This window comes from Struthio camelus, chromosome 1, assembly GCF_040807025.1.
Source record: "Struthio camelus isolate bStrCam1 chromosome 1, bStrCam1.hap1, whole genome shotgun sequence".
NCBI classification, from domain to species: Eukaryota; Metazoa; Chordata; class Aves; order Struthioniformes; family Struthionidae; genus Struthio; species Struthio camelus.
In genome coordinates, this window is record NC_090942.1 from 115,455,069 (window position 1) to 115,471,852 (window position 16,784).

The following is a 16,784-nucleotide window of genomic DNA, read 5'->3' on the forward strand; positions in this document are numbered from 1 at the left end:
GTGGGCAGCATGGCTCCACCAAGGGGAAAGCATGCTTAACCAGCCTGACAGCCGTCTATGACGGAATAACTGGCTAGGGAGATGAGGGGAGAGCAGTGGATGTTGTCTAGCTGGACTTCTGCAAGGCTTTGGACACTGTCTCCCATCACATCCTCCTAGGTAAGCTCAGGAAGTGTGGGCTAGATGAGTGGACGGTGAGGTGGCTTGAGAACTGGCTGGATGGCCGAGCTCAGAGGGTTGTGGTGAATGGCGCAGAGTCAAGTTGGAGGCCTGTGGCTAGTGGTATCCCCAGGGGTCAGTCCTGGGTCCAGTCTTGTTCAATGTAGTCATCGATGACCTGGAGGAAGGGACAGAGTGCACCCTCAGCAAGTTTGCTGATGATACTAAACTGGGGGGAGAGGCTGACACACCAGAGGGCTGTGCTGCCATTCAGAGGGACCTGGACATGCTGGAGAGGTGGGCGGAGAGGAACCTCCTGAAGTTCAACAAAGGCAAGTGCAAGGTCCTGCACCTAGGCAGGAATAATCCCCTGCCCCAGTACAGGCTGGGGGTTGACCTGCTGGAAAGTAGCTCTGCAGAGAAGGACCTGGGAGTGCTGGTGGATAACAAGTTCAACACGAGCCAGCAGTGTGCCCTTGTGGCCAAGAAGGCCAATGGAATCCTGGGGTGCATTAGGCAGAGTGTTGCCAGCAGGTGGAGGGAGGTGATCCTGCCCCTCTCCTCAGCCCTGGAGAGGCCTCACCTGGAGTACTGTGTCCACTTCTGGGCTCCCCAGGACAAGAGAGACATGGCACTCCTGGAGAGAGTCCAGCGGAGGGCTACAAAGATGATGAGGGTACTGGAGCATCTCTCCTATGAGGAAAGACTGCAAGAGCTGGGCCTGTTCAGCCTGGAGAAGAGAAGACTGAGAGGCGATCTCATCAACGTGTACAAGTATCTGAAGGGAGGGTGTCAAGGGGATGGGGCCAGACTCTTCTCCATGGTGCCCAGCAACAGGACAAGAGGCAATGGGCACAAACTGAAACCCAGGAAGTTCCATCTGAACCTGAGAAAAAAATTCTTCACTGTGAGGGTGACAGAGCATTGGAACAGGTTGCCCAGAGAGGTGGTGGAGTCTCCTTCGCTGGAGATATTCAAAGCCCGTCTGGATGTGATCCTGGGCAATATGCTCTAGAGGACCCTGCTTGAGCAGGGAGGTTGGACTAGATGATCTGCAGAGGTCCCTTCCAACCTAAACCATTCTGTGATTGTGTCATGAGCCAGCTTATCCACCTTCTTGTCAGTCTTTATCTCTGTATGTACTTAAACTCAAGGTTGTAGCGTATTTACTTCAAATTCTTGATCTTTAGAAATTAAAAACTGTTTTTATTTCAAAATGAAACTAAACTTCATATACATAAAATATGAGTCACCTAGTATGGCAACCAAAATTAAATTAAACTTAGTCCCTTAGGAAAAGACATTGATCTTATACTCGTCCTCATTATGAAAGAAAATTTCAATCAAACTCCTTCCATATTTAATATGTCATATCCCTCCTGGCATCTAGGTACAGAGACTAAGAGAGAGCCAACATTTACTCTTAGAAAAATGGGTAAAATTTTGTTAATATAATTAAAAATGAATGTAGGTGAGACTTACAAGCTTTCTAAAGATAAGAACTCTGAAAACAAAGCAAGATTTGGCAATTCAGCAAAAGGTATATTGCAGGAATGCAGCTGGAAATTTCAAAAGTCAATATTCCCCAAAGGTTTTTCTTAAAGTTTTTATTATTGCCATTTTTTTTTTGTTTTGCGAATCTCACTCTCTCATAGGCTCTTTTATTTCAAAAGAAATAAAACAATGCATACTTTTTTCAAAATCACACATTTTGTAAAAATCTGAATTTTTAAGTTCAGTGCATGGATCTTTCTATCTTGTTTCTTCCATAATATTTACACTGTGAAAAAGTAGAATAATAGAAAATGATTTTAATTTAAACATCAGGATATTTTCTTTTATATTTTGATATGTAACAGAATAGGCAGTAGTGAGCCAATACATGGAAGGAAGTGAGGCTTTAACAGCTGTAAAAATAGGACAGAGTGAACTTCATGAATGTTGGCAATGTCTATATGGTTTTATCATGAAAGTGGAAAAGGAGTATATGTGAAATCTTAAGGTCAAGACTTTTTTTTCATGCCTTGTGATATAAAAAGATCAAATTTCATGCTACATTTCCTGGTTCAAAATCTCCAGTGAGGAATCAGTACCTTTATCCTATTCACATAATTGAAAATGAAATAATATCAAAATTTTTGTCATGTGCTAAATGATACCTTTTAAAGAAATAACTGATTATTATCATTGTTTTTAGTTCATAGTAACCTGAAATATTGATAATTTCATATCTAAAGTGGAACACATATTGCACAGTTTATTTTTTTGCATTAGAAAGCAGCTTCTCTTTTAAACATTTTAGTACTTGCATCATAGGAAGACATGAGAATATCAGTGTTTTAGTTTCATGACTTTTCTGTTACATTTTTGACCATTCTGAATTTTGCAGATCCTTCACAGTTACTACTGTCTGTATTTCTATGTTCCATTTAAACAGAAGGCTGACTTCTCCAGAAGGCCAGTTCACAAAATGTGAAGTGAGAATTTAAAGATTTGTCCTATGTAGGAGGCATATACCTAACCGAAAATAGCACCTCACTATTCTGAGATACCTAATACCTATCTGATATATAGTAATATCTAATTTAGTGTGTATCTAATACTTAATATAGTAAATCTAATATAGTGTGTACTTAATACCTTATCTACACCATTGCTAGACCATCCTAAGACCTGCGGTCTCTTTTTAGTGCTGCAAATGAAAATGTGACTGTGGGAATGGCTGTCCATCATCCTTTAGTAAAAGGAAAACAAAAAAGCTTAGAAGAACAGTGACCTGCAAAAGAGTCTTTCTGGTCTGAAATTGATTAAAGTATGATAGATTGGCTAAAGTATGATAAAGCAAAATATAAGGCAGAATTTTCTGGGAATGTTCTAGGGACTTCTCTGTTGTTCTTTTGAAGAGCTGAATTGTCATGACTCATAATTCCATTGTGTGGGAGTCAGAGACATTGTACTAGCTATAAAAGTGAATGGGATTGTTCTTTGGCGCAGATCTTATCTGGAATTGTAAGTGACTTGCTCAGTTTTGGTACAATGCTAATGTTTCAAGGGATTTTGAATACTGCTCATTCTACAATACATAAAGCAAATACAAAAATTTTGTGTACAGGCATGCATATTAATTTATGGGCCTGGTTAGAAATAACTTAGAAGAAATAGCTGCCACTGTTAATATGAATATCTTAGACACTAATTTGTCTAGATGTACATATAAATTACCTGCTGTCTGTGTATATAGCCAGGTGTTTATTCTGAGAGAGCTCAAATCACAAAGGTATGTCAGAATTCCACTATCAGATAACTGAAAGCATAGTTTTCTGTGAACATAGTACAGATGTGATATTTAAGTATTATATGTGTAGAAAATTGTATATTATATCTGACTGGATAGAAAACATTGAGGATTGGTGCATCCTTCATGTTTTCTGTGTGATTTGATGTATTTTAGTGTTTCGTATTCACAATTGTGTGATTCTATTAGGAATTTTTTACCCTAGATGGTAGGACTGTAGGACTATACCACTGCACTGGGAGGAGGAAAATCTCTTAAAGAATACAGATGTAATTTTAGAAGCCAAACAGATGTGCAGCGCCCAGTAACTGATAGAATTATAAAAGCTAAACGCATATTTTCTGTGCCGTTTTGAGTTCTTCCTGACACTTCAAGTGGGGTGATGATGATCTCATTTTACGAGCAGTATAGTCCAAAAAATTGCAGTCTCTCTTATCTTACAGACTACATGGAACAGATTCCCAGATGAACCAGGCTGACCCTCTAGATCATATTGGATAGGCTCTGGCAATCCAGTTCTGCTATTTCTTCAATACAGTATACTCTCTGAGAAAAGAAAATAAAAGGATAATTTTGAGAGATTTGGTAACTGAAGGCTGTTGCTTCAAGTCAATACTTTGCACAGTTTTAATTACAATAGTGGAAAAAGTGGTAGAGTTGTCTGCAGAGAGCCAGTGTAATAGCCCTATTAAATGTGCCTGTGTAAATGTGCAGAGCTGAGTATTATCTGTTGTATGGAAAATGTCCCTCCATTTAACATGGCTGCATTCTGCTTTCACATTTGGTCTAGAAGAAGAAATTACTGTGTTGAGAAGCAGTCTTTGCTGTGGAGAGTGACTAGTTTGGCTGCTTGAGGGACTAGTTAATAGGAGTCTTGTACTTCAACTTTTGCCAAAAGTTTTGATTTTTTCCTCAAGAGGTCCTGAGTTATGTTAATTGTTGGAATCTTAGAATGAACAGCTGTGCCTTACCTTTTTGTTAGATGTGATTCATAGCCTGGTATGTATACTAGAATACAGTAAAACTTAAAAACCATAAGCCCAGGTTTGTTCCAGCTATCAGCAGAGAGTTCTTCAACCTTCCTGGGGTTCCATAGTGCACATGAGTCTATCAAGATCTAACCTCTGCCTGCTGAAATTTCACTTAGGCTTTTGCCCCAGCCTATCTACGCACAATTGCTTCCTGCTAAAAATAATATTGTGCACTTAGTGGCATTTTTACAGGGACATGAGCTATTCCTTCACAAGCTTTCCAAAGGATAAAAATAAGGAGAACGATGATTCTCAAGAAAGTCACATGCTCATTTCACATTCCATTTTTTTGTTTCCTTATAATACACCCTGTATTAATATTTTTGTCTGTATGATAGACAGTATTAGCAGTGGGGAAAAAAAAAAAAGTTATCCTTCTGTTATGCCCGCTTTACTCATAAGAATATCTCCTATTTTATGCATTTCCTCATAGTGTAGAGTAATAAGTCCCTGATAAAACATTATTCTTCAATAAAAGTTGAAAAGATATCCAGCCAACACCAACAGAGCTTTTTGCTTTTCTTTTCTGTTATTAAATGAACCCTCAAACACCCTTCTTATTTTCCACATTTTAAAGAATAAAGGTGATCCAATTATTCTCTGCTTTACCTCACACATTAAGAATTTATTTTAACACATAAAAAGTTCACCAAAGTGAAAATATCTTCAAACACAGCTGTCTGAGAATTGTGTAGGGACAGGAAAGAAAAAGATAATACAATTTGTATGTGGTAGTGTGTGAAATGGCATTAATGATCCAGCATGTGTTTAATAAACTAGGCATAATCAGTGTGAATATGTTGAGGTCATTGATGTCCTGTAAACCTCAATCAGGTGAGGCATAATTACATTTTCCCACTTCATTTTCTGATAGAGTTTTGACTATGAAACAGAACTGATGAGGCATAGAAAGCTACTTCACTTGTAGATATGTATGTATGTATGTTCCATAAATAGACTTTTCGCAGTATAACTTCATAAAAGCTTTTCTACCGAGTGTTGTTTATTGCTGTTTTGGAATATCAGTGCTGTGTTGTGGGGAATCTAGCATGTTTTATAGTTCCAGCAGAGTCAAAAGGAAAGGAAAACATAGTAAAAAATGGCACTGGGTTGCTGGTTACAACTGAAAGCTAGTAAATCACATCTAATACTGAAAGCATGAGACTGGTTTAAATAGAAAAAGAAAGTGCTGAGTAGCCAGTACACAGGTGCTCCAAGAACCGCACACAGTGACCTGCAGGAATTAATCTCCTCAAAGAGTGCATTAATATTGACTAGTTCAGACAGATAGGAGAGAAAAATTAAATTTCCATTTAGTTTACTCTTGCAGATTATAAATGTGCTGCTGCATCTCCAGCAAAAGATTTGCACACTTGTTCAGAATCTGTTTTTGCAATGCACTCGAGCTGCTGCAAGAGTCTGTTGAATTTAAGTTTATGCTGGACTTTATGCAGAAAGTGAAATGGTTTGTTGGACTGGTGTCTTTATACACATATCTATGAAATATTAGACTATAGTGAGGTACATAATAAAGAACAATAGTGTATAAGCAAAGGACCGGGGGAGAGAAAGAGAGCAAACAAGGTGAGAAATGATTAGGCATGATGCCATAAAATGGGCACAAAAAGAGCTGGTTGATCAAGATAGAGAGCAAAGAAGCATTTTCTTACTTTATTAAATTGCTTGATTTATCTTTTTCCATATCTTGAATCTTTTTGTTGTTGTATATAGGTGTTCATGAATATTCTACCCATTTTGTAATAATTTAGGAATTTCACTTTTGACAAGTCATTAAATGCAAGTAGGAAGTCATAAATGGAACATCCTATTTGAGTATTAGGAAATGACAATGTAGTTTGGTGTGGAATAAACAAATTTCTCAGATTACATTTTACTTTTAAGTAGCCAAATGTTTTGTCAATGGTCATTTTCATTGTGTAGAGAAAGTGCATCATTTTACTAATGTAAGTTAAGATTCCCAGTGTTGTCTTGATTTACTAATAATACTGCTTAATCCTTTACTTGCCTTTCTAGATCGATTTGCAGTATTAGCAAACAATAATCTCCAAATTCTTAACATCAATAAAAGTGATGAAGGAGTATATAGATGTGAAGGAAGAGTGGAAGCCAGAGGAGAAATTGACTTTCGGGACATAACTGTTATTGTGAATGGTAAGGAGTAAAAGTTGTTGAATTGACTTCTTGTTTTACTTGATTATCATAGATTTAATTTTACAATGTATAAGCTTCTAAAAAAGCTGATTAAACTGGTAACTGTAGTTGTCATATCTGTTTTAGTATCATTTTCTTTTTAATGTGATTGGTTAACTCTTTCTAAAATCTTCTACATTGTATAAATAGAACTCATATTGCTTCATAATCAGCATATGTAAATATTTAAAGGTTTGGGTTTTTTATCATTCACAGAACACTGGCAATCACTGCAAGACTTTGAGTTTCAGATTATAATATACAGTAATTTAGTTCACTGCATTTTTCAATGTTTTGTCATTTGCTGTTATAAAAAACTTATTTTTTCATAATTATTCAGCTTCACTCGCTGTATTTTGTTAATTTTCCATGTTTGAAGCCATCCTAAAAGCCATAGATACATTTTATTGAGATTAGCAGTATTATTTATAAATCATTAACATTTTATTTTTATGGATAGTAAACTATATAACAAATTACCTTAAAAGTGCCATTTTATATTTTATCAGCTACTAGAAACTTATAACAAGGAATGAGAATGCATAAAGACAAAATGAAGCATTTAGCTTAACCTATCACTTAAAGTTAGGGTTGACCCAATGAAAAATAAATATCTGTAATATATTGTCCAGAAAAGACAGAGTTCATAAAGGGTATTTTTTTATCTGTGCATTCTGTTTAATGCTGATGAAACCATTTCCAAAATGCCTGTTAGGTTCTGACTTTTAAATGCTTTGTCCTTGACTGGTCCTTTTCTGCAAAGCCTAGCTTACAGAATTCCTTTTGTAAGTTGAATTCTCAGTTAGTTATGGGAGAAAAGGCAACCTGAGAAGAAATGTAGGGGCTGACAGTATTGTAGCTTTGCTGATGTATTTGGAGAGTAGCTGGATTGTCTATATATAATATTTCTCTTTAGCAAGGAGTATGCGAGTATGTTACTTTCTAAATGCCTTTTTTATTACATAGCAAGAGTTGCTATTGGGGAAGCAAGATGGCTGGATTTCTGCAAGTGTGATTTATTGCAATGTTTGTTCATATTTCACTCAAAAATACAACTATGGTAGAACAGTGAAATCCCAGATTCCCTTTTGCAAGAATAATGAGGAAGATTAAAAAACAAACAAAAAAACTTCCCAAAAGTATTAGCTATCCTTTTACCCGTTTCCCAGTAGGTGAAGTATTCTTTGTGATGTAGGTGACCCAAAAATCCTCTGGTTCAGAGTAAAGGTTTGAACCAAGACCACCTTTTCTTCCAAATAAGTGTTTTATTCACAAGGGTTTGTCCACCCCTCTATCCAGCTGAAAAAATGAAAGGTAAAGAGAGTGGAAAAACATTGCAAGAGGTTGAGAGCACCCCAGCCTTATAGCATACTGACGAAAACAGATCTCGCAGAAGTAGATGATCTGGAATCAAATCCTCTCAAAAAGAGGAGAAAATTAAAGCTAGGATTTTCATATCCAGGAACCAGTTTATCCAGCTAAAAATGGAACTGGTACTGTCATTATTGTGGCTGTAGACCTCCTTTTTTTCACTTTTTGGTCTTTTTAGATTAGTTCCCAAGGCAAAAAGGAATGAAGGAATGGTAAACAAATGAAGAGACCACACCTTTTGGTATTTTTGTTTTGGTCAAAATCATTTGGTAATTATTATTTGATAACTTAATCTAAGCTCGTGAATGGTGTTTGCTCTCCAGAGCGGTTCTTCTCAGCAAATTTATGATTCATACATAAAAATAATAATTCTGTAGTACTAAACATTCATAATTCTATGTAATTGAGATTTCCTACAGAAAAATACTTTATGTTAAAATATTCGGTAACATGACATATGAGACTAACAGTAATCTTTTGGAGATTTATTAATGGACTCATAGAATATGTTGGCTTAGTATATTTTGGGCACATCTGAGGTTACTTCAAAGGTATTGCAAACTGCTCAAATAGAAGGTAGCTTTGAAACAAAATCTAGATGCAACGAAGTGCTAAACACAAAATGGTAATCTATGGTAAGAAAAAATTTATATTGGCTTAGTCTTTAAAGTTTTATGGAAGTTTTAATTTAGCTAGGCTGTAAGTTTTTTGGAGTACATCTGAACTGATCAGGAAGCTTGTATACCTTTATAAAATACTCTATACTTTATACTGTACACTGAAACCCTTCGGACATCGATGATATTTCTTTGGTGATTGTTTTTTGGTACCTTGCAATCACCAATATAAAATGTCACTCTCCAAATGATATAAGGAACATATTTCAGAATTTCATTCTTATTTTCCGGAAGTTAGGTGGCTGAATCCGTATTTAGGTACTTAAATAAGTAGCAGAAATTTTCACAGTTGAGGCAGCAGCATGTGCAGGTGATGCTGGCTAAGTGGAAATGAACTGTATTTTCTACCTCAGATATCTGGGTATCCTCAAATACCCAGATATCCTGAGATACCTCAGAATATTAATATTTACCTTGGCAGTAATGAGTTCCTCACAAGGTAACAGAGGCGACATTAACCAGAGTATCTTTTTTTAATGGAGTAGTAAATGGAATTAATTTTTAATTTCTTGGAATGGAAATTTCTTGTTCTGAAACTAATACATAAAGAAAATAACAGTCTACAATTTAGAGGTAAATAGTAGGCAATTATACCTATACATACAGATCACATTGTAGATATATATTTCATTTTGAGGAGAAGGAATTGAAAGTCAGTAATGTGTGTCACAGACTCACAGAATGGTTGAGGTTGGAAGGGAACTCTGGAGATCATCTAGTCCAACCTCCCTGCTCAAGCAGGGTCCTCTAGAGCATATTGCCCAGGATCACATCCAGACGGGCTTTGAATATCTCCAGCGAAGGAGACTCCACCACCTCTCTGGGCAACCTGTTCCAATGCTCTGTCACCCTCACAGTGAAGAATTTTTTTCTCAGGTTCAGATGGAACTTCCTGGGTTTCAGTTTGTGCCCATTGCCTCTTGTCCTGTTGCTGGGCACCATGGAGAAGAGTCTGGCCCCATCCCCTTGACACCCTCCCTTCAGATACTTGTACACGTTGATGAGATCGCCTCTCAGTCTTCTCTTCTCCAGGCTGAACAGGCCCAGCTCTTGCAGTCTTTCCTCATAGGAGAGATGCTCCAGTACCCTCATCATCTTTGTAGCCCTCCGCTGGACTCTCTCCAGGAGTGCCATGTCTCTCTTGTCCTGGGGAGCCCAGAAGTGGACACAGTACTCCAGGTGAGGCCTCGCCAGGGCTGAGGAGAGGGGCAGGATCACCTCCCTCCACCTGCTGGCAACACTCTGCCTCATGCACCCCAGGATTCCATTGGCCTTCTTGGCCACAAGGGCACATCATTGCTGCGTCATGCTTAACTTGTTGTCCACCAGCACTCCCAGGGCCTTCTCTGCAGAGCTGCTGTCCAGCAGGTCAGCCCCCAGCCTTTCTTGTCGCATCCCTGCATACTGGGACAACGTCCCTGTATTCCTCCCAAGTGACCTGTCCCCTTTGCCACATTCTGTGTACTTCCTTCTTCTGTTGGAGTTTTGCCAGGAGTTCCTTGCTCATCCAGGCAGGTCTCCTGCCCACTTTGCTCGACTTCTTACTCAGAGGGATGCACCCTTCTTGAGCCTGGAGGAGGTGATGCTTGAATATTAACCAGCTTTCTTGGACTCCTCTTCCTTCTAGGACCCTACCATGAGATTCCCCTAAGTAGGTCCCTGAAGAGGCCAAAGTTGGCTCTCCTGAAGTCCAGCGTTGCAATCCTACTCATTGCCCTGCTCCCTCCTCGTAGGATCCTGAACTCCACCATCTCATGGTCACTGCAGCCAAGGCTGCCCCCAACCTTCACCTCTCCAACTAGACCTTCTTTGTTCGTTAGTACAAGGTCTAGCAATGCACCTCTCCTCGTTGGCGTCTCCACCACCTGGGTCAAGAAATTGGGTCAATCATCAGTGCTCTGCAGGAACCTCTTTGACTCTTTGTGCCTAGCTGTGCTGTCTTCCCAGCTGCTGTCAGGGTGGTTGAAGTCCCCCAGGAGAACCAGGGCCTGTGATCGTGAGGCTACTTCCAGCTGTCTGTAGAAGGCCTCATCGATGACTTCCTCCTGGTCAGGTGGCCTCTAGTAAACCCCCACCACGGTGTCACCCATGTTAGCCTGCCCTTTAATCCTTACCCATAGGCTCTCACCTCGCTGTTCATCCACCCCGAGGCAGAGCTCCACACATTCTAGTTGCTCCCTCACATAAAGAGCAACTCCACCACCTCGCCTTCCTGGCCTGTCTTTCCTAAAAAGCACATAGCCATCCATGACAGCATCCCAGTCACGTGAACTATCCCACCATGTCTCTGTAACCGCAATGAGATCATGGCCCTGCGACCGCACACAGATCTCTAACTCTTCCTGCTTATTCCCCATGCTGTGTGCATTGGTATACAGGCATTTCAGAGAGCCAGTCAAGCATGCAGGCTTCCCAGGAGAGGTGCAAGAGGATCCTCCACAGCCAGGTTCCATGCTGTCTCCCCTGGCTGTATGCACCCGCTGGAGGCATCCTGACTTGAGCGGTGTTTTACTGACTCTCCTGCCACTATACCACTCCCCTTCCCCCATCTTGAAAACTTGTGTCTTGAAAGCATCTCTTCCCTTCTTTACACCTATCATCTGTATAAGGGTGCTGTGCTAGTTTTCATAATATTGGCTAATTCATACCTGGAAGAGACATAAATGATGGAAAGAAAAGATAAAATGGACAGTGTTTCTGTCAGTGTGCTTATATTGTGTCAGCATAGTAGAATATGTTCTTTGTTATACCAGTGTCCAAACTAGCTGATCACAGTAGCAGTTATGACTCAAGTCATTTGCACATAGTTTTAAGAAATAAAAGCTGTAGAAAAAACAGTTTTCTGGTTAGTATTGAAAGACCAAGACTCTGTGCTGAATAGTTTCATGGTGAGGCCTGGTAATGCAAGACAAATGCTCTCTCTTCTGATTTATGAAAAAGAAGAAAACTGAGTAAACTTGCGGAGGAACTGTTAAAATCTGTGCACCTAGATTACCGATCCATAAATTTGGAGGTTTATCACCGAAGGGGACCCAGTATTTCCATGTGCAGTCAGTGGCCCATGCAACTTCAGATAGGAAAGACGTGATCTGTTAAATAGACATAACATTTCACCACACTATAAAAAAGTGTGAAGGCAACTTACAATAAGTAAACTAATATTTATACCTTTTTAAAATCTCTGTAATTTTAGCTGGCTGTTCATTGTATTAGATATGTTTTTGTATAGTGTGTTAGAGATGATATGTGAACAAAATATATATTAAACAGAAAATACTTAAACAAAAATCTTGCAAATGTAGAATAGGACAAAAAAGTCCAAGTTCTCTTGAAATAAGAACTATTTTTTGGATGGAGTTTGTTAGATTTGTTTCTTGAAGTTTTCTTTTATGTTTGGGAATTTTCATACATTGGGTAGACATCCTGGTCTCATTGAAATAAATAGAAGGAGTTGCTTTGACTTAAGTGTGACTGGATTTTATCATTTTACTTGAAGTTAGAAATGCAAGTGACTGGCCAGTAATATCTAGGCTGCTTATCATATCTAAACTTACTTGGCTTTTCCTCTTTTGACCTCACTCCTCAGTTCCATCCTATGTACATGCAAGGTCAGAATCAAAGATAAAGAGATGACTTCCCGGAAAGAGCTATGAGAAAAATAAAATTTGAGTTTTGAAAAGCAAATTAATATTTCATGTAAGATCATCATCATAATAGCTCTTGCAAGATGCTTAAGTGATATACTGAACTGAGTCATAGTCCTGTAATTCTTAGTTGTGGTTCAGTCAAGAACCTGCTACTGCTGACAAAGAATTGATTCGTCACCTGATGTTGCTAAATATATTCTCAGGTCTAGAGATTAGAATGCACTGTGAAATGGCTAAAAATATATTAAACACTTCGAAAGTGACATTTTTTTTCATGGAGTATGGAAAAGTTGCCCTAGCACAAGAGGAAGGTTTTCTATGCTAAGCAGTGTCCTATGCAATTTCCGATAGGAAAGAAGTGATCCGTGAAACAGACTGAACATCTCACTGCATCAAAAAAGTGTGAAAAGTACATAACATTTTTCTTTAAGAGCAAAGCAACAACAATCATTGATCATTGATAATTCTGGTATGTTATTGTTAATGATTTCATATATTTAAAGTTCAGAGGCTATAAATGCTTCTGAGGTGGAGTACTAAAGATGAAATATTTGCTTTAATGCAACAGAAATTGATTCTTGACAGTGTGAGAAAAACCTGTGGAAGAGCAGTAGGAAACAAACAGCAAATTCATCAAGGTTGCCTGTTTGTCCTTCTTTTCTCTAGTGTAAGTTAAAGCTAAAAAGGCTTGAGTCATTGTTCTTGCTAGTAGAGAGCTAAGTTTCGCGAAGGTCTAATCTTCTCTTCCCCTTCTCACTTTCCCTGACATGCCTTCTCTTTCCTTCACATATCTTCTTCCTTACAGTCTGCTGGGATTATTTTTATTTGCATATTTACCTGACACCTAATGGAAACAGATTCAGAACAGCTGTCTTAAAATTATCATATGAACAGATATAATAAGTATCCTCTTGTGATTTGTTTTGTCTTAAGTACTATTGTTACTATTTTTTCTGTTAGGGAGGGGTTATCTGCAAACTATTAATAATTTTACTAATAACTTCATCTCATCAAAAACAGATAAAATATGTGGTTCTCAGAGCACAGTAGAATTTTTGGAAATGTAATTTCAGAAATCAGATTGTACCCATCACATTTGTGAACTCTGTCACATTTCACCATTTTAAGCTGGTGATACTTCTGTATCTGGTTTAAAAACTCTATCTGACCTCAGTGCATAGTTGAATGTCTACTATACGATTGAATAAAAGAGAAAAGAGACTTGAGATATATTTTCATTTGAGATAGTTAAACTAACGTGATTCATAACTCCACTCTATCTTGTGCGTGCTAGGGATGGCTTTGGTCACTTTTCAAAAGATACCATAAATGTCTTGATAACATTAGAAATCTATCATCATGTGTTGTCTGAGAAAAATATAGGAAGAGAAATATAGTAAGTTAATCACTAACTGTAACTATAAATTCCAAAATTAGCAAAGGATCCTATGCTTTAAATTTTCTCGGAAATACATAAAATCTTCTATTTTTCCATTAACAGGACCTAATGTTTTATTTTTCAGTTCCCCCAGCAATTATTCTGCTACAGAAATCCTTTAATGCCACTGCAGATCGAGGAGAGGCAATAACTTTATTCTGTAGAGCCACTGGATCACCTCCACCTGAAATCAGTTGGTATAGGTAAGTTCAATTGAGATCTGCACATAAGAGCGTCGTTTAAATGTGTCAGCATTTTCTATCACATTCCATTAAGCAAGCCGTGCAGTCTTAATTTCTTTACTGAATTTTAAGAGTGTTTGCTGTCCATTCCTGCTGTTAGCTTCTAAAACTACATTCAGTATTAATAAGTGACTGAACTTGTACCAAATCAGTTGCTCTCTAGTTACCAGCAAGTGAAATAAATTTAAAATATAACTACAATACTTTATTAAGGTAATGTCTTCACATTTCAGAGAAAACAAATAAAGTTGAAGCAAGGAGTGCATACCTCAAAAACAAAGCAAAAATGTAGCAAAAGTTTTTGAACATGAATGCTTCAAGCAAAAAACCTTTGCAGTTATGCCATAAATAAATGTCCCACACAAATCAACAGTACTGTTAACAAAAATAACATTTTGCCCATCTATAAAGATAGTACCTTTTTAAAAAAGATTCTAATCATAACTCTCCATTTCAATGAGATATTCAGAAGCGGATATGGCTTTGGACGCTGTTAGCATGTGTGAATGTTTCATTAAAAAAGTTGCAAGCACATTTTATACAATTTTTAAAGATAGTATGTTTTGAAATACGGAACTGCTTTTAAATTTCATATATAATTTTTGGTGGTGACAATGAAATAAATAAAGTAAACCCATGTCATTTTGAAGCATTTACCCTACAACAGCTTCAAAAATTTCAATATCCATATGCTTTGTGTTCTTTTACTTGTAACAAAAATATAAATCAGTTCTGGGATATCAAATATCTTAGATTCATTACCTCAGATATGGTATGGGTGTACCTTTCTATTTTAGGTAAGAATAATTTGCATCCACTTATAATATTTCAAGGGAGTCAAAAGGTCACTGCATTTTCAGGTGCAAAATGGACTTAGAAGGAATTCCCATCAGTTCTTAATCTCCTTTGGTATCTTTAGACATTGTTAGATTTGTTTTAAATGTTAGCTTCCTTTGACTGACACCTTTCTTTTTAACAAGCCAAAAGCCAAATGTTGATTTAAACATGTTTCTCTTATGTAAAGTAATTTGAATGGCAGGGGATGAAAATCAAGAGAACACAAAAGTTAATTCCATAATATGACTTAGAACTGAAAATCTAGTGAAGAGGAGGAAAAAGAAAAATAAAATTTGCACTGCTGAAATTAAAGAGCAGATACTGAGTTCACAAGCTACAGTTGAGCGTTCTGATTATTTAATGTGTTTGAAGTCATTGTTTACAATGTACTTCTTATCTGGCTAAAACTCTTACGAGTTGTCTGAAATCCTGGATGGCCACTATGAGACGACCCAACAGTGATGTTTTACATTGTTAAGAAAGAAAGCATACATAAACTGCCACAGTTCCTGGATATCTATATTTACAATTGTAGTTTTTCAGTATTTTATTAATATAGTCTGTACACAGACTAAATGTCTTGGTTCTGTCTGCTGATCAGAGACTACCGAGAGAGATTTTCCTTTGATTTGCCAGTCCCTGAGACAAGTGACTTTTTAGAACTCTTTATTAAGTATCTTTTGGGAAGATCTTACAAAAGCTTCACAAGCTAGGGTACTGGGTACTGGATTTTAAACGAGTACATTTTTGTTCTGTTCCCAGTTTGGGCACAGTACATGTTGTGCAATAATGGATTATGTGCCTTGCTCCTCAGTTTTTTCTTTTGTCGTCTGTTTATTTTGTCTTATTAGGCTGTAAGCTCTTTACAGGTAGAGAATATTCTTCTTTTTTGACTTGCTGGGAGTGAGGGACTGTAAAGTGCTTGATAGAAAAGGGCCCTGATCTCTCAGGATATTATTATTGATATACAAACAGAGAATATAAGATGAGCGGAGCTCGACTGTTCTGTTCAGAGTGAAGCAAACCTCATTCTAGATAGTGTTCCTGGCAAGCTGAAGAAAAATCTTGATTGATACGAAGGGTGGGAGTGAGTTCTACTCCAATTCTATTGGAGGATTCTCGTTATTATTGCATGTAGAGTACATCCGTACTGGTTGAGATGGTTCATCAAGATTAAGGGCCTATTTTATATACAGTTCAGTGTTATTGTGTTTTTGTTACTTTTAAAAATGTGCTGTGACACCTAGGAATCTCTCACTGACTCTGGTGAAGTTTCTTTAGCAAGGCCTGCATAGTCTGCATATATCATTGTTTAGTCTTACCTACCTAATCAACTTATATTTTAATCAATTAAAAAGTAATATCTCTTTATTGTATTCTCTCATTTTCTGTTTCCGATGAACTAATTTAACAACAGGTCAAATGCAGCTAGGACAAGAAAAATTGCTATACCTTTGAGATCAGGTGGCAGTACTATTTAGATGGCTTTCCTATCCCTCTGTGTTGACTGTAAGCAGAATGCTGAACAAAGCACTATTTTGAAGCTTCAAACTCCATAAGATGATATGTAATATGGTGGAACTTTATCTATTTAGATCCCTTTTCTTTCTAAGTGTCAACAAAGTTTAAGATCTTCTCAATGCAGAATGGAGGAAACTGAGCTAATGTGTCAATGTTTCTTTTAAAATGTTTTAGTTCACTTACAGGTTAATCAGTTTAAAATACCTAGCAATGAAGAAAGGTCAGCCAGGTTTAGTTGCTGCTATATTTAACATGCAAATGTACTTTGTAAATATTTCACAGGTTGAGCAAATCTAATGCTTTCACCACTTACTGATATCTCTTGAAGCTGATATCTTTACACTAGTATAAAACT

At 37.5% G+C, this 16,784-nt stretch overlaps 1 protein-coding gene across 2 annotated transcripts in view; it reads left to right on the forward strand.

Annotated features, from left to right (window-relative positions):
• NCAM2 (neural cell adhesion molecule 2) overlaps positions 1–16,784 on the forward strand; it is a 321,807-nt gene that overhangs the window by 169,240 nt on the left and 135,783 nt on the right. For both annotated transcript variants that reach the window (XM_068911269.1, XM_068911278.1), the window contains exons 5-6: positions 6,520–6,657; positions 13,915–14,032. In XM_068911269.1, coding sequence (XP_068767370.1) covers positions 6,520–6,657; positions 13,915–14,032 — 256 coding nt within the window. The remainder of the gene's footprint in view (positions 1–6,519; positions 6,658–13,914; positions 14,033–16,784) is intronic.